General features: G+C 49.0%; 1 protein-coding gene across 1 annotated transcript in view; it reads left to right on the forward strand.

Annotated features, from left to right (window-relative positions):
- Window positions 1-2797: 2797 nt before the first annotated feature.
- The window catches only part of PRDM6 (PR/SET domain 6), a gene marked incomplete at its 5' end in the record, with an annotated part of 99609 nt that continues 84289 nt past the window's right edge, over window positions 2798-18117 (forward strand). Inside the window, 2 exons of the mRNA XM_081090344.1 lie at window positions 2798-3371; window positions 12344-12651. Coding sequence (XP_080946470.1) covers window positions 2798-3371; window positions 12344-12651 — 882 coding nt within the window. The remainder of the gene's footprint in view (window positions 3372-12343; window positions 12652-18117) is intronic.

Consider the following 18117-nt stretch of genomic DNA (forward strand, 5'->3'; position numbering starts at 1 on the left):
AGCGCCTCCTCCCCGTGGCTGGGCAGATACACGCACTTGAAGCGCCTACCCGCGCCCGGCACGTGGGAAGCGCTCACGAACCGACCCGTAAATTTATTCCGAAGGACCGCGGGGCTTCCCACAGCGTGGGCGGCATGAGGCCTCGGAAGCAGTTGCTGTCACTAGTTTCTCAAAGTCCCGAGCTTTTCAAGTGTGTTTGGGGGTGGACAGTCCTGGGGGCGAGCGCTTGTACACAGCCGGCTTGGGCAGAAACAGTTAGGCGGCGGGGCTGCCCGGAGTCTAAGCCCACCCCGGGGCTCCCGCCTGTCCCGGAGCCTGTCCCGGAGCCTGTCCCGGAGAACAGAAGAGTGTGTTCCTTTCTCAGCAGTGAGCCGGGAGAGTGTGAGAAAGAGGGCTTGCCCCTGCCCTCGTGGCCCAACAGCCACTGCGCGGCGGTTCTGCGAGCAGATCCATGGAAACGGGCCTGGACCTTCATCCTCTCCTTCCGATGAAGTTGTTCACAGCCCGTGGGGCCCGCCTGGTGCGCCTCTGTGTCCACAGCACCGTGGGCTTTCCCTCGCGGGGCCTGCCTGACACGTGGGAACCATCACTCTCTCCAGGGATGACTGATGGCCTTGTCACTACGACGCCAGTCAAAACATTTTCGGTCCCACCCTGTTCCAACCGGCATCGAGGCATCTTGCGTGAGACCCGGACAAAGTCTAAACAACGCGTTTCCCAGGCTCAGACGACGCGAGTGTAGGCAGACAAAAAGAGACAAGCAGAAGGCAGGAAAGTGTGACTAGTAATTGCTTAGAGTGGCGGGTGTTAGACAAGTTGGTGTGTTTGGACAAAGACAAATGTCATTTCTCTGAGGTGTGTACAGAACTCCAGCGAGGGAAAGCGCACGAGCGGGCCAGTTTCACACACCCTGCCCTCGCCCACCGAGTGCTGCGACGGCCTGGAAGAGCTGGGCGTGTGTGTGTGTGTGTGTGTGTGCACAGGGATGGGCGGGCGTGGCCCAAGGCGCTGGGTGGACAGGGTGGCGGGTTGGGGCTGTGCTTCCACGCTGCCCCTCCGCCCCCTAGGTTTTGGGACTAGAGATCTATACCTGACCACCCCACCCCCCACCCCCGCCATCCGTGGCACCCAAAGGAGGACAAGCCTCGCCTGTCCGGGAGCAGTTGTAATAGACATAGCTCTGGATACTTGCCTCAGATCCAGCAAGGAGGAGGAGCGAGACCCCCAGGAAGACAGCTCGAGAGCGTGAGTGGGCTGAGCGCTGGGCACGTGGGGCTCCATCCATTCAGCCGCCTTCTAGGCCAGCGGCCAGCCCTGCAGGACCGGCCGCCCTTTAGAGACCCACGGTCTCTCGTATCCCAGCTCTATAAAGCCTGCCTCCTCCGCTGGGGACTGAGGCTCATTCCGGCGCGCGCCCCGTCCCGCCCCCAACTCCCCCTCCTGCCCCCACCCCCCACCCTCCGGGCTTGTGTGAGAAGTCGCGCAGCGGGCTGGTCGAGGCTGTACTCCTCTGCAAACGGGGCCCGGCAAAAGCTCAAACCCCGTCCCGGGAACTGGTTCACTTGCCCGGCCGGACCCGCCTCCCGGACGTGGACTCCCGCGCGTGTGCGGAGGTGCGTTCCGGTCTCCGCATGCCCACTGTTTTCTCCATCAGGGCAGAGAGCCGGTACCTAGAAAAGATCTATCATGGGCAGAAAGAGACAACAGGCGCGCGGGAGACGTCACGCAAAAAAAAAAAAAAAAGTCGGGGGTGGGACAGCGGAGGAGGTATTAGTGCGGGGAAGGCGCACGGGCAGTTTGTGGATCCAGCCGAGTTAGAACTTCCTTCTTCCCTCCCCTTCGTTCTTCTGGCCTGCCTCCCGCCTCTTCCCCCCATCCCACCCCTCCCCCCTGCCACCCCATCTCTCCCTCTCCTCTCTCTCTCTCTCTCTCTCTCTCTCTCTCTCTCTCTCTCTCACACACACACACACACACACACACACACACACACACACACACACGCTTGTATTTTGTGCTGTCGTAAAACCCACGTGTCCAGCCAGGAGGCTGCCAGAGCGCGGAGCCAAGGAGCCCGGACGCAGCGGCCGAGCGCAACAACCCACCGCGACTCTGCCCCACGCCCGGGTCCGCTCGCGCTCCCGCGCCCTCCGCGGGCCTCCGTAGCCCGTGCTCGCGGCCGGATCTCAGGTCTCTCCTTCCGCGCTGCCGAGGGCATGTAGCGCCCCCGGGGTGCACACGCTCTCGCACGGGTCCCGAGACACGCGCCCACGCACCCGCCGCCGGCGGCTCCGAGTTTTCAGGTAAGACGAGGCTCCTCTGGGGCTGAGTGTCTGGGGCCCCTGGGATAGGAGGGTGGAGGTCCGGGGGGGGGGGGGGCGGAGGGCGCGGCTGACCCGCCTCCTAGCGCCGGGGGCCCACGCGGCTCGGGCGCTGCGCCACTCCGGCCAGGGTCGGCCGAGGGTGGGGGCTGCGTCCTGCAGCCGAGTTCCGCGGGGAAGCGCCTGCGCTCCGGGCTTCGACAGCGCAGGGTGGGAGCTCGGCGCCTCTGGCTGCGAGGCCAGGCAGCGTGGACACAGCTCCCACCGCGCGGCGCGGCAGCTTCAGAGTAAACTTTGCGCCCCAGCGGAGTTGGGAGGAAGGAGCCGCCGGAGCGCGCTGCTCCTGGCCAAGCCAAGGGCTGCGGCTCCCGCTCCAGGGTCTCGGCGGCTGTCCCGCCCGCCCCTCTCGCGCCAGGCCCGGGGCCCGGCTCACACGCACCCTCCTCTCTGCCCTCTGCCCCCAGCGTGAGGCGTCGGACATGCTGAAGCCCGGAGACCCCGGCGGCTCGGCCTTCCTCAAAGTGGACCCAGCCTATCTGCAGCACTGGCAGCAACTGTTCCCGCACGGCGGCGGCGGGGGCCCGCTCAAGGGCGGCGGGGCCGCGGGGCCCCTGGGCGCGCCGCAGCCTCTCCAGCCGCCGCCGCCGCCCCCTGAGCGCGCGGAGCCTCCGCCGGACAGCCTGCGCCCGCGGCCCGCCTCGCTCTCCTCCGCTGCCTCCACCCCGGCTTCCTCCTCCACCTCGGCCTCCTCCGCCGCCTCCTGCGCCGCCGCCGCCGCCGCCGCCGCGCTGGCGGGTCTCTCGGCCCTGCCCGTGGCGCAGCTGCCCGTGTTCGCCCCCCTGGCCGCCGCCGTCGCCGCGGAGCCGCTGCCCCCCAAGGACCTGTGCCTGGGCGCCGCCTCGGGCCCGGGGCCCTCCAAGTGCGGCGGCGGCGGGGACGGCCGGGGCGCCCCGCGCTTCCGCTGCAGCGCGGAGGAGCTGGACTATTACCTGTACGGCCAGCAGCGCATGGAGATCATCCCGCTCAACCAGCACACCAGCGACCCCAACAACCGTACGTAGCCGCAGCCCGCGCGCTCTCTCCTGTGGCGCTGGCGCCGTCCAGGGAGGGCGCCCGTCGGGGAGGCGGGTCGACCCGGACGAGAGGGACCCCGGGTGGTGGACTGGTCCCGGCAGCGGGCCCGCACCTCCCAGAGCACAGTGGCAAAGGTTTTCTGGCGTTAGAGAAGGAAGGAGAACGCGTGGGGCTCCCGGCTGGCACCTCGGGGTAACCTCTTCCCCTCCGCTCATCCTCTGCTCCGCAGCCCCGAGGCTGTAGGACTCGAGTCGCCTGCCGGCCCGGGCTTTCAGACCTCCGCCCTCCCGCGGGACGGTGCCCGGGGACGGCCGGCTCCAGGCAGCGCGCGACGGGGAGTCCCGAGAACCGGCTGGCCTGGCCCTGGGGGTGGGGTGGGGAGGGGGACAAGATAGGGACGCAGAGTTCCTGGGGAGCGTGGATTCCAGGGCTTGCTTCTCCTCTCTACCCTACTTCTGGGGTTAACTGTCCGTTCGTTTCGGGCTGCAGGGTTGTCCAGGACTCAAGGGGAACGGCCGGGCGCTGCTGCCTGGCCTGGCCTCGCGGGACTAGGAGTTTTGGATAATTCTGGGTCAGTTTCTCCAGCAGGCAGGCATTACTCTTAGGTCTACCATTTATTTAGAAAGTAAATGCCAGCTGCTTCGTGAGAAATTTTCCGTCTTCAGGATAGAGTTGTTCCCTGCGGGTCCCACATTCTCCTTGCATCCTTGACCCCTTCAAACGTTCGCAGTCCGTAGCCACGTTTGATGGCTTGGCTATTTGTAAAAATGGGGCGACAGTAATTTAGTTTAAGAAGCTTACTCTCCTTGTCCCCCAAGTAAATAGTAAATACTTAGTTAAACTTCAGGTCTCGTCCAGCTTCGGTTCCTATGTTCATAATTTCAAACGCTCGTCACAAGTGTGGTTCCATTTTGAGGTTTTGAAGCAAGACTCCCAGTGAAGACCACGAATGTGTATTGCTTTGTCTCCGATCCTTTTTGGTAACTTCGAAAGTTGTGCTATGTTTACACCTAACGCGTTAAGTACTAAATACACCTCCAGAGACCTCTGGGGAGAACATTAAATCAGGTTCAGAGTCAGGTTGAAAGCAATACAGGATTTGAAAGATCAGCACTTACCATTTTCTTCCTTTCGCTCCTTCATCTAGCTTCTGTGTGAGGATCATAAACATTTGTTGTTATTCTGTTTTTAATAAGTCCCTTCTTGCAGAATGGCTACCATCCCGTGACCTTTTTAATTCGTTGTAAAACAAAATACCTCCAGCTTATAATTATTTGAAGGGCTCCCAGAGTCATTACTTCGATGAAAAAGCGTGAGGCATGAGCCTAGTGGTTAAGTTGTATTAATCTTTTCATAATGGTGGGAGGTAGTTGTTCTAATGGAGATAATTATTACTAACAAAGAGAGCAGTTGTACTTACTTTTTTTCCGTTGTAGAATCTGAAGGTAAAGTGCTGGTTTAAAAGGACGGTTTCCACTCGGATTTGTTCTGCAGTTAAGAAGATGCTTGCATTTCAGAGTTGCAGAAAATATGTAAAAACTGTATTGTCTTAATGGGTTTTTAAAAACACTTCTCTCCTACTGGATTTGCATGTGTTGTTTACAAAGCATTTTTTAAAATGTGAAATAAAAAGATTATTCTTTGGGAAAGGCATTCCTTACTGCTAAGTGTAAGTGTGGACTGATAGTGCTTCATCCTGCCTGCAGTTTCTCTTCTGAATGAAAACAGTGCCGGAAAAGACACCAGCAGCGTGCCCCACCGCCCTGGCTGTGTGTTGAGCTTCCTATACTGTTTACAAGGCCGTCTTGAGATTCACTATATTCTCACCAGAGAAAGAATTGGGTTAGATTCCTAATTAATATATGGTTCTTTGAATCACTTTATTGCCTAGGCAACTTTTTCCCTCTGGTTGCAGGAAAGGAAGTATGACTTATTTAAATTATTTCTATTGTGTTAGTCTTTTGGTATATCCTTTTGAGTCTAATGGATTGCTTTAATATGCAAAGTGCATAAGAAAGACGGAGGGGAAAGGAAGTCAGATCGTCCTATTAGAGTTACACTTCATGTTGCTCCCTAATTAAAGGGCAGTTGAGAAAGAAAATAGCGGAGGTAGCTCTGTGTAATGGGAGGCAAGCGGAGGCATTCATTTTAAACCAGAGGATGTGTTTTACAAAGGTGAAGTGGGAAGTGATTGAGTTTAATCTAACTAGGGGCTCAAAAATCAGAAATGCAAAGGCTGGGAAACTTTCCCTAGGCAGGGGAAGTTGGTATATTTGTTACTTGAAAGAGGGTGAAAACCAGAGCTCTCACCCTTCCCAGGTTGTATTTGGGTGGGTGCGGGGGTGGGGGAAGTGAGAGGCAGGCCAAAGGGAAACACCTATTAATTTATGACGTAGAGAGATCCCCAGTTTTCCTTTCCGTCTTTTGCTATTTTCTAAAAGAACCCCGTGAAGAGACCACTCAGCAGTGCTTCATTTTGTTACTTTGCATTGAGTAATTTTTCTCTTTTTCTTACAAGGCAAAGAAAGGGACCCCCTCACTTCTCTGTTCCCTACAGAAGAGTAACTTTTTTGCCTGGGATCAGCAACCCAGTAAAGCCTGTGAATCAGTAACAGTAGTCTCACCTTGAAACTTGATTCGCATCTATAGCAAATGCCAGAGCGAAAGGTCTTTTAGCTCTCTTTCCCACAAAAAAAGATGAAAAAACAGCAGAAACCATGCAAGCTAGGCGAGTGAGCTGTTCCATTATATTGCTGATATCCAACTCCATGTATTCCATTTATTCCGTGGTTGAAGTACACTTTCCACTGAAGCTCTGAATGCCTAGCTGCCTCTTCTTTCATCTCCTGAAAGTCCGGTGGGGCAATGTGTGATATAATTGGGGGGTGGGACCCTTTCTTCCTCTTCTTGTGTTACTGCCCTCATTGCTGCTGGGTTGCCCCAAGCCATTGATTCCGCAGGCTCCGTGTCAGTGGCCTCTTCTCAGGTTCTGGTGCCTCGCTTGAAACCCTGTCACTACTCTTGGAAGGTAGTAAGAGCCCCCGGGCTGGGCCTGGAATTTGTGTTTGTATCAAAAGGTCTGGGCCAATTAACCTCGCATACCTTTTTTTGGAAGTTGCTCCTCCCCTGAACCTGACAGGGAGACTAGAGCTAAGGACCCCACCCAGTTTCTTGCATCAGGACCTTCTATCCCCTCCTGGGGTGGGCGAGCCCTGCTATGCAGGGAACAGCACCAGGAACAGCAGAGGCCCAAGGCTTTCCAGTTGGTAGTGCCCCCCTTTCCAAGAGTTTGAGGAGAGTGTCCAGGGGAGAGAAAGAAATCTGCACCCAACACTGTTTTGTCTGTTTGGGAGTCAGGGTAAGAGGTAAAGGAGAGTATTTTCTGACATTCCCCGATCTCTTCCCACCCAGTTGGAAAACACACGTCCTGTTTAGGAAGCGTCCGGGCCCAGTCACCCACCAGCAAGCTTTCCTGCCACGAGGCACACTCTGCACACCTGAGTCCCAGCTGTCCGTGGCCGGCTAGTGGCTGGGACTTCAGACCTGGTCCCTGGTAGGCGGGAGGCTGTGCATCAGTGTGTGGGTTTGTGTGTTTTATATTTTCCTTTTCTCTTTTCTCCCTTTTTGTGTGCAGGTCCAATCCCATCCCCATAACACACATGATTTAGTTATTTTACATCATTCGTTATCTCGCGCCCTGAAACTGAACATAGAGCCATATATTAGATTGAGGTTAGAAGAGGTGGCGACTGTTTATTTAAGGTGATAAAATGGTCCATCAGCAGTAATCTCCATCGATATGTGCCACCAGGAGATGAAGGATGAGGGGACAAGCCACAATTAATTGCCCTATAGTTTTGTAGGAGCGAGTGGAGCCAGCCCAGACCCGCTTCGATCTCTTCTCGCGCCTCCTATTCATCATCTCCGCCTTGTATATGGCGGCTTCGCAGGGGCAGGGCTGCACGGTTTATCTCCATGCAATATTCTCTCACCGCACACATGGGCGCTCCCATTTAATTTATAAATACAGGTGTGGGGACACCAATAAAATCCACATTTCCTCTTTCCCTCTTTCTTTTCCTCCCCATTTTGTCTCTCCCTCTTGGCCCCAGGTCCAGCTGGCCGGCCCAGCCTCAGCCAGGCTGAGCTTGGAAAACCCAAGCTTCCGAGCTTGGCCAGGCGCTTTAAACTCGCCTCGGGAGAGCCCTCCAGTAGGTTCTGTGGCAGCTGGGCTTCCCCTGGGGCCCAGCCACAATCGGCTCCCTTTCCCCGTGGCTGGGCTAACTCACGGGCCTCCGGATTTGCTGAGGAGCCTGGGAGACCCCTGCCGGGTGGAAGGAGAGGACGGCCTAGTAAGGGTCTCCAGATTTCCGTGGCCTTGCAAGAAAGCCCCATGCTAGTAGGAAGGGGGTGAGGCCTTCAAAATGCCCACTAGGTTAGGAGGCTCCAGCTTGCAGCCTCACTGCTCACTGCATACTTCACTCATAACCAGTTGCTGCTGGAGGGCTGGGGGAGAGTGCTGTCTGGACGTGAACTCTGGTGCGGGAGGTTACCAGCTACCCAGCTCCGCCAGCCCTCTGTCCCTACAGCCAGCCTCCCGAAAATGCAGCGACACTTCCCTCCATCACCACGCCCAGAGCGCATGAGAGGCTTGCCAGCAGGCGGCACTCCTGGGCAGAGTCATCCAGCAAGGATCAATGGGTGCTGGCCCCACTGGACTGGGCTTGCAAGACTGAGGGCAGCAACCTCAGTGGTGGTTGGGGAGGATTCATAGCCCTGCAGTTACCTCTGCCTAGGCGGGGCAGACTTTTCAGCTGCTCCTTGGTTCCCTTTCCAGAGGATCAGCGAGGGCAGGGGGAGGCTGCCTGTGCCTGGTGCTTCTCAGGGGTCCTAGCTCCGCCTGCACCCACACATGCCTTTGGCCTCTCCAGACATGAAAAAAAAAGAGCCTGAAACATTTTATATTTTACCTTTCCTAGAACAACAAATGAAAATACCTGAAACAAACAAACACACCCATGGCCTGTTTTGCCCCCCTTAACCTTAAAATAGATTTATTTTCAACTACAAAAGTAATACATGCACTTGTACAAACATCCAAACAATACAAAGGCTATGAAATGAAGAGTGAAAGTCTGCTCCTCACTCTCCTTGGCCTGGCCTGCTGAAGCCAGGAGGTGAGGGAGTCTGCAACCTAATAATACCTCATTCCCTTACTCAGAAACCCATCGCAGGGGCCTTCACAGACCTATTCAAGATAGAAAAGCGAGCACGATTTCTTATATTTCTGATACTAAAATGGCATTTCAGAGTATCTTGCTTGAGGATATTATAATATCTCTCACAGTTATAGAAAACCCGTTATGAATAATAACTATGAACTTGTAGAAAGCTGACCCTGACTTTAGGAGAAAGTAAGAACCTTTATTTGCCTCCTCTTTATGAATACAAATAGGCTTATGTTATGGATTGCTTGGCATGGAATGCTGTGTAATATATGTGTGTGCGTGCGTGTGCGTGTGTGTGGTTTGGGCATCTAGCTCACTTCTCCCTCAAACCTTTTCATGTAGATGTTCATGGCTTGCTGTCTAGAAAACACTCTGCTAGAATGTTTGTCTACTTGTGCCACATTTGTCAACCCCTGGTAGTCAGTTACTTGTTTTAAACATCCTTAAGCTGCTTTGGGACTACAAGACATAAGTCAGAAGCCAAATGTTTTCAATGACAGAGCTTGTATATTAAAAAAAAAAAACACACCCCAAAACCCCAGTAACATTAGGATATAACAGTATTTTGCTGCAATTGGTCAACTTTTCTGACAGAATATTTTGCTAAAGCACAAAGTGGTTTATAAATTCAAAAGACTCGTGTTGGGTGGACTAGTTACAGTGGACTGGCCTTGCCTGCTCTGCCGTGGACCCAGCATGCATGTCGCCTTCTGAATATTGGGAGAGCCTCAGCTTTCACTCTGCAAAATGCTACTCAGTTTTTCAACCTCCCCTGGAGACTTAAGTTGAAGAGAGCTTTAGAGGATTTCTTAGAGAAAGGACTAGTGTATCATGTATAACAAATATTAAGAGTGTGCTTGTTGTCTGGCGGGGGGTGGTGGGGTGGTGGTGGTGGCGGGTTGTGGCTGAAGTTAGTACTTTAGCTCCTTATTTTATTACTGATATAGTTGGTGTGACGTTCCATGTTGTGGAGCTATTGGGACTTGACAGAATCTCTACTATGTATTGTTAGGGGAGTGAATACTAAACACTTTTGCTTCTCACCCTTTGTTTCATTGAGTCAATCAGAAAGGGACAGTCAGTTAATAAAAAACCGGGGGTGATTTATTTTATGGACATATTGCCTTTGTTTAGTCATTTGTTTTAAGCTATCTTTGCTAAGGTGCTGAAAGTCCATCTCTGAAGTTAGATACTAAAATTCAAAATTATGGGCATTATCTATTCACTTTCCAATTTATTCTCTTACTTTATCCCCAAACTCAAGAGTGTGGGAAAGAGGGAGAGAAATGTCTGTAATTCAATTAGCGATTTTGTGGCCCCCAAAGAGTGATTTCCGTGAAATAATTCTATTGATTGAGTTACGAGTTTGGATATAAAATTCTCCCGGCTCTCATTAGTCTTCCTAAATCTCTACTAGTCTAGTTTTGGAGGCTTTGGAGTCAGGCAGACCTGATTGTGAATCTTTCTCTACCAGTTTCTAGTTTCTGATCCGTAGTCAAGTTACATTGCTCAATTGCTTCATCTGCAAAATGGGAATCATGACAGTTGGATAATATGGCGATTGTTTGGGTTAAAATAGGCAGGTGCCTGGAACATAGCTGGCACTTGGTAATTATGAACTTTTGTTTTTCTTTTTATTCCCCCTTTATTTCGAAGTTTTTATTTTCACAGTCAGAATCTTGAGAGGGTGTGTGAAGTGCATGTGTTCTGGAAGGGTTGACATGTGGAGAAGGAGAATGCTTCCTGTCTAGGCCCTAAGGCAGCGGTTCTCGAATGACCCTTTCACAGGGGTCGCCTGAGACCATCGGAAAACACATATATAATTACATATTGTTTTTGTGATTAATCACTATGCTTTAATTATGTTCAATTTGTAACAATGAAATTGGGGGTCACCACAACATGAGGAACTGTATTAAAGGGTCGCGGCATTAGGAAGGTTGAGAACCACTGCCCTAAGGTCAGAAGCAGAGCTGGACTGGGTCGTTTTACATTAGTCTGTGTTGCTGGAAGAGGGGGCCTTTGTGTGATGGAGGTCCAGAGGTATGGACACATCATACCTGCAGAAACAGGTTGTTGTTTTTCACTTGAGAGGCCCGGGGACACCTCCAAGAAGCTGCACTCATGGTCCCCTTATTCCCTGGGCTCTCTGGGGAGGAGTGGAGTAGCTGAACAAGGAGAAGCAGAGCTGTCTGGAACCTTTCGCTGAGAGAGGATGCTCACATAGTCAACAGGTCAACCCTCGGCTAGCTGTGAAGCCAGTGGCAAAACCAGGGTTCACTCCATGCTGGGGTTGATGAGGTTCCTTCATTGAAGACTCTTCAGTGACTCACGTTGCCACAAGTTCCTTGAGCGTTTTTGTCTGTTTCAGCATGAAGAGGGCACACCCTGTGTGATCCATCAGGACTGGCTGCGACCAAGGCCCAGCGCAGAGAAGCCCCAAGGGCCACCTCCCCCCCCCAGAATCGTTCCCCTGTGGGCACTGGCTCAACATCAGGCCCAGTGCCACAGGCTCCAGGGCTGGGGGCGCCTCTGCTCCCCAGGGCGGCTGGGCCAGGGAGGGCGGGCTTCGCCAGCGGGCGCCGAGGCTGTCTCCCCGAGGCAGGTCTGCTGGGCTGGGGCGCAGACACGGCGGCTCCGCCAGGCCCATTAATAACCCCGAGGGCGCTGCGATCCGACAGCGCGGTTGCCGCAGGCCCTGCTCCCCGCGGCCGCCGGCCTCTTACCTCGAGTTTGAGTGGAAGCACACTGGGTGTCTATAGCCCGGCCCCCAGGGTGGGGGTCCCTTTGCGCTTTGGCTGCTTCGGGGAACATCGGAGAGAGACAGCTTCACAACAACTCCAGTTTGTAAGGCAGGATGGTAGCCTTTAGCCTGAGGCCTCCGCCGTCTGGGCAGGAGTTGGGGCCCTCTCCATGGAACCTGTATTCTGATCATTAAAGACCCATTGCCCCATCGTTAAATTTGCTATTTGTTTCTTCTTGGCTTCTGGGAAGAGCTGGCACGCAAGCATGGACTCCCCTAACCCGCCGGAACAGCCTTCCTCTCCCCATCGGTGCCCGCCCGCCCGCATGGCTGCAGCGCGGAGAGTGGGCACTGCCGGGCGCTGAGGGATCCCGCGCTCCCCGGTGTCTGGGGCTCGGGCTGTGCCCTCTGGGGCGCTGGAGTGGGGGCGTGGGGCCAGAGGAGTGGGAATGGCCTGCCCACCCACCCTGGTGATTTTTAAAGTGTCTTCTCTAATTGTAAAAAGAGGCGACCCATGTAGAATCTCTCCTAGATACCAAATTGGCCAGAGACGGGCGTTCTGTCTCGGGCTTTCTTCCTGATACAGTAAACACCTGATGGAGGGAGAACTCGCGGGCACCCGGAGGGTCGGAGGGAACTGGAGCAGAGGGGAGAGGGAGAGCTAGAAGCCGGGAGGAGAAGCCGCGAACCGTCGGTTCAGCGGACACCACAACGCCACCCACACCCAGCTCGGAAGGCATTTGGGGGCGCTCGGGGTTCTGACCCGGTACCAGGCGGATTTGGGTTCAGCGAATTCCAAGGGAGAGATTTGAGTTCACCTCTCCCGCGACTCCCAGTAGCCTCAGCGCCCTCCCGCCTTCACCTCCCTGCAGGTGGCTCCCGGGGGTGGGGATGCATTTGTCTCGGGAAGTTACCGGAGGGTGGGCCCCTGAGCTGCCGAGTTAACCTCTGCCTTCCCTCCCTCCCGGTATCCCCGGCAGGTTGCGACATGTGCGCGGACAACCGCCACGGAGAGTGCCCCATGCACGGGCCGCTGCACTCGCTGCGCCGGCTGGTGAGCACGGGCAGCGCCGCGGCTGCCGCGCCCCCGCCGGAGATGCCCGAGTGGCTGCGGGACCTGCCGCGCGAGGTGTGCCTGTGCACCAGCACCGTGCCCGGCCTGGCCTACGGCATCTGCGCGGCGCAGAGGATCCAGCAGGGCACCTGGATCGGGCCCTTCCAGGGCGTACTCCTGCCCCCAGAGAAGGTGCAGGCCGGCGCCGTGAGAAACACGCAGCATCTCTGGGAGGTAAGTCGCCCGCCGCCTCGCGGAGCCAGAGTTTTGGGCCGCCGAGAGCCTGGCCCTGGGAGGGTGGCAACTTCGGGGAGAGCTTCCCTTGTTTCCTAGAGAGTAATAGTGGAGAACAGATTTCTGTGGTCATGCAAATGCCGGGTGTCTGCACCATCTGCTGTAAAGACCTGACACAAAGGCAGCCGAGCCAGGGACACAGGGCCTGCAGGTTTCCGACGGTGGAATCCCTTAAGGAGCCTCTGTTGCAGCTGAGATGGATTTGGTCTTTGATATCCTGGCTTCTTGAGAGAAAGAGAAACCAGCTGAGGAGATGGAGCAGAGAGCTCCGGCCTTGGGGGTGTGAGCTGGGTGAACTTTTTGTCCCATTCTAAGCTCTTCCAGTATGTTTTTGTGGACTGGGCAAAAAGGAACCTAGCATAAATAGGAGGAAAGAGTCAAGCTCATTTTGTCAGATAAAAACAATTTTGTAAACACCGAATCTGAGAGACTGCAACATGTTTCATTCATAACTTTCAAAGTTCCCGCAGTAAGCAAATTATAGCGCCCTGAATCAGAAATCACAAGTTCTGGTTCTTCTCTGTTGTCCTTTGCAGTATGGCAATAACAGTCTTCGAGAAAATCAAAAATCAAAACACAGGCACACTTTGTGACAATAACCCAGTTGAAGACAATGTTTCAATAGCACAATCTTATCTGACACTATTACTTAAAAATAAACCACCTCTTTGAAAAATGTTAACCAGAGCTTTCTCCCAGAGCTTCATGGTTGACGATTGAGATCCACTCCTGCAGAGACAGACCCTTAGCCTGTAGGTAATGCCCCCACTAGCTAGCCACCTCCCACCCTTGGAGTTATTTATGAAATACAAGATGCTAGAAGTCTTACTCTTAAGGGTAAGACTACTAGCATCTTGCCTGACCGAGGCTAGGCAATATAATGGAGTGGGAATAGCCGGAAAAGAAAGTTTCTGAAATGTCAGCAGCCAAGTTGGCATGGACATTGGGGCTCCATTAATGGGTCATTTCTACAGCAGCTTGCCCCTCACACTTGGCTCAGTGGCCAGTCAAGATGATTATTTGCACTGTGAGCTGCCTCATATTCACTAACTAAAACTCATGGGACTCAGTAACCCAGTCATATTTTTGCTGAGCACTCATTCTGCCCAGCACTGTGTTACGCCCTGGAGATACAGTGTTGTGCAAAGCAGACCCAGCCTCCAGAACCCTTACATGACTGCTGGCAATGGGATGTTGAGGCCTGTGTCCCAAAGCTCCCTTTGATGAGGGAGGAGCTAAGAGTATGAGCTCACAGCCCAACACCCCAAGATGATCAAATAGGGAATATGGGTTACATACTCTATAGGGCAAGCATGTCAAACTCGCGGGCTGCGGGCTGCAGGCCCCATTTATTTAGACAAGGCCTGCGAGCAGCGAGTTTGACATGCTTGCATAGGGTATGAGCTAAGTTTCCTACAGTTATCTGCTGGTGCCCTGAGCCTGGCTTCCAGGTTTCATTTCACTCCTAAAGTGAAATTTAGTCCTTCTGCGTAAGATTCTTGAATGAGGGGAAAAAAAAAAAGTTGGGCATATTTATTTTACCAAATAGTGCTTTTTCTCTTTTTAACAGAAATTTTGATAGGAAAAGAAGGCAGGAGAAAATGGCTTGGTATGGTACAGAGAGGCAGGTTAGAAGTTAGAGCTTTTGGATAGAAAAAAAATGACAAGTGGGAAATAATCAAAGCGTCTAGTTTCGAAATATTTCCCAGTTGTTTTTTGTTTCTGACTAATTAATTGTAACCTCCAATGTGGTTTAAAGTTTATAAAACACTTCTAGTCAGTTTTCATGTTCCAGTGGTGTTATTAGGAACTGTAACACCATACAGTTAAAGATCTGCCAATACTTTTCTGAGGAAATTATGAAGCAGTTGTTCAGTGGTACAGATTTGCTCTATCTGAAACTGTTAAAAGTGAACATTATTGCCCTTTGATGACTTGGGGTTAAAGTGGCAGGGGACAAATCCATAAACATGAAAAAAGAAATCCTATAGTTTTAAGTTGTGTTTTTTTTTCCTAAATGGCTGTGGATGATTGGGATGTTGTCAGGAGACCACTATGCATATAGAACATGATTGATATATAATAAACTAAAAACGTGGAGCCTTTCTTTTATTGCCTTTACTTGTTCTTGATGAAGTTTAAATTCTGTTTTAGTAAAGAGAATGGGAAATTTAATTAGGTTTTGTTGTTGTTGATACTTCAATAGACATAAAGTGAGTTTTACCTGTTGTTTGTGTGAGTTGAGTGTGTTGGAGGTAGTGGTGCATAGAAGTGGTTCTGTGTTATAAAAATGAGTTGCTTGGTGTATGCATTAATGATCTACAAGTCCCTTCTCCCAATTCAGGACAGTCTATCTGTTTTTATCATCTGTAGGAACAGAATAACACATGTTTAGGAGATTGAAGGGATATTAAATGCAGCCATGAAAATGTATCAGTCTCCTGAGGGATCATGTAAAATGTAACTGACTGGGGCCAGGGAACTTAGAGTCGATGGCTATTGGTAAGAAAAAGCACTGTAATAGGTTTCAGATTTTTATTAGTATCATTTATTTTTAAGCATTATGATTTATTATTTTTATGAAATGTGACTATTTGAATTAAGTTATATTTATAACAGAAGATTCTAAATGTTGGATTATTCCTTAAATTTTATTCTTTCCTTTCAAACCTAAATTCAATTGTGAAAATTTTTAATCATTTTATTATTTATATTTAGAAAGAATCGGTAATTGGAATACACTGTAGGTCTATAGGAAATTTTGGCAATAATTATTTAGTGACTCATGTAAAAATTATCCATTTTAAAAACACACTCTTTTAGATATCTTCCAGAATATCACATTGACATAAAGCAGATCTTTAAAAAAATTAAAAGCAGTTGAATCATGACTATTATATTTTAAAAGTCAACTGGAATCGTTTTTCTTTCTCACATTTTTTTTCAAGTCACTTGCTGATGAAGAAATGTCTTTATATTTAGAGTTCAATACTCAGGTCCTGATGGATCTTACCAGGGTTACTTATCTTTATTTCAGTACAATAAATGGATTGCTAATCTTTTCCCGTCACTGTTTCCAAGTAGATGATGGATTTTTGTTTCAGTTTACAGTTCATTGTTTTTAGTATGGTTGTACTTTATTATACACATGAAGGCTTATTAGAGAAAACATCAGATTCACCTTAGTTATTCCTTTTGTTTAATAATTAAAAGCTATATTTTCTTTGTAGAAAAATGACTTTTTAATATTTAACATACATCAGCTATGGAGAGCTTGTTTGATGGGTTTGTAAGTGTGCTATCATCTTTGTATATAATCCTGGTTCTTAAGAATATAGCAATTTAAAGAAAGTTCAATATCATTCTATTACCTTAAATATGTTTTGACTCTTTTGAGTGTTTATAGGAAGTTCTAAGAGTTTTTCTTTTCTTTTTTTTTAGCAATAAATGACAGTAATTTTTTGTAATTTAAGGAGATTAATAAGCTAAAAGCCAAAGTATTAATCTCTTTTTGGCCAATTTCTTTTAAAATCAGAATTTTAATATGCACTACAAGAAATAATAAATTCAGATTGTTTAAAACAAAAACACTACAGGATGGATTAAATAATCACTTGCCTTGCTTACATACATTTATTCCAACAAGACTTGAATGCATGATATATTTCTAGCCCTTTGGATGTAATGGGAAAAATCTTTCTGAATGTTTTGCAAAGAAAACATAGTCTTTCTCAGCAATTAGGTCTTATTGATGAGAGTGAGATAATTTTATCCTAATGTGTTTTCTAATAAAGAAGTGAAAAGGCACATTTGATTCCAACATTTATGAAAACATTATCTCAATTATTAATGTGCTCTTTTCCCTTGAGATAAATTAATCTAGTTGCACATGGTTTCCCCTTTCTGTTTAACATCAGAATTTAATATGGCTGGACCTGAGGAATGTACACAGTGTATACTTAAAATTCTACTGGAATAAAATACAGAAGTTTAAAATAGTTACAGTTTAAGATAGGCCAGGATTACTCAGGCCTTTCAATTCAAAGTCTTATTTGACAAGAAATTTTAGCAATGATGACAAAATAAATTGTACCTAAAAAAATTATTCTGGTAATTGAAATAATGTAGTGACTTGTTAGGATTACAGTCAAGGTACTAGAAAGGGATTTAATTTTACAGAACCTGTTTTCCCTTTGCCTGAGTAAATTTGAGTGTCTCATTTTCACTTTACTATGTGGACATTTTCATTATTTTTCTTCAGAAAATCAAAAGGGATAACATAATGTGGTTCTCTTTGTGGTTTGATGTTGTGCCATAATATTTTAGATTTAATAAGAGTTTTGCTTTTAAGCAAATGGTCTATTTTTCATCATTAACATTTAAGTTAGGTCAAAAGACTTCAATGAAAACCAATATTAAAAATATATTACACATTGCTGCATGTTTATATTTCAAAACCATCATAAGTAATTGGTACTAAAAGGAAATGAATTGATTTTATATTTTAAATGTATTTTATGTTTCTATAAATGACCCAATTCCATTTATAGTACTGTACCCATTTGTATGGATTTAGATGTTGAAAATTAATAATTTAAAATTAATTATTTTAAGTTAAAATAATTTTAAAATCAAATTAAAATCATTTAAAAATTGTTCCAGTGATAGTACTGTAATTATATACTCCATATTTTGCTTTATAGATTTGGCTCAATTTCGCTTGACTCATCAAAACACCAGGGGATAGAATTATGTGGCTGTCACAGTTATATTGAAGTAAAAATTGTGTTTCTCAGTAATTTATCATTTAATACACTAGACTGCTTGTCAGCTTGGTTTTGAATGTGTCAGTTTTATGAAATCCAAATAATTTCTCCTTAAAAATAAACCATAGTAATGTTACTACTATGTTTTAAATTATGCAGGGTAACAGCTGGTATATCTCTTTGGTTTTGCCTCATTTGATTTGAAGATGTCTTTTACAGTGGTGCCCATTTGATAGAGTGTGAGCATTTTGTAGTTTTACATAAACTGTAAAACCATCTGCCGCCTGTTGGAATCATTTCCAGCATTGTGTTAAAAATCAAAACTTAGTACTTAAAATTGGCTTTGAAAAGATCCATGTAAAGTCTCGTTCCTTTTAACTTATGCATCCCCCTGGACAGTGCCACCTTGGTTTTCTAAGTCCCAAAACGACCCTGCTTAAAAAAAAAAAATTATAACAGCCATTTGGAAATTCTCATGCTAGTGAGGTTTCATCCAGATATGCACGTGATGCTACAGTGCATTAGTTGCAAATGCTTTATAAAGAGTAATATGTTCTGTATCTCATTAGTCAGTTCACTTTATCTATTGTTTACAGATTTCTTCTTTTATTGATAGAATTTATCCACGTAAAGAAAATAA

The sequence above is a fragment of the Myotis nattereri genome (assembly GCF_964212035.1).
Source record: "Myotis nattereri genome assembly, chromosome: 4".
Lineage (NCBI taxonomy): Eukaryota > Metazoa > Chordata > Mammalia > Chiroptera > Vespertilionidae > Myotis > Myotis nattereri.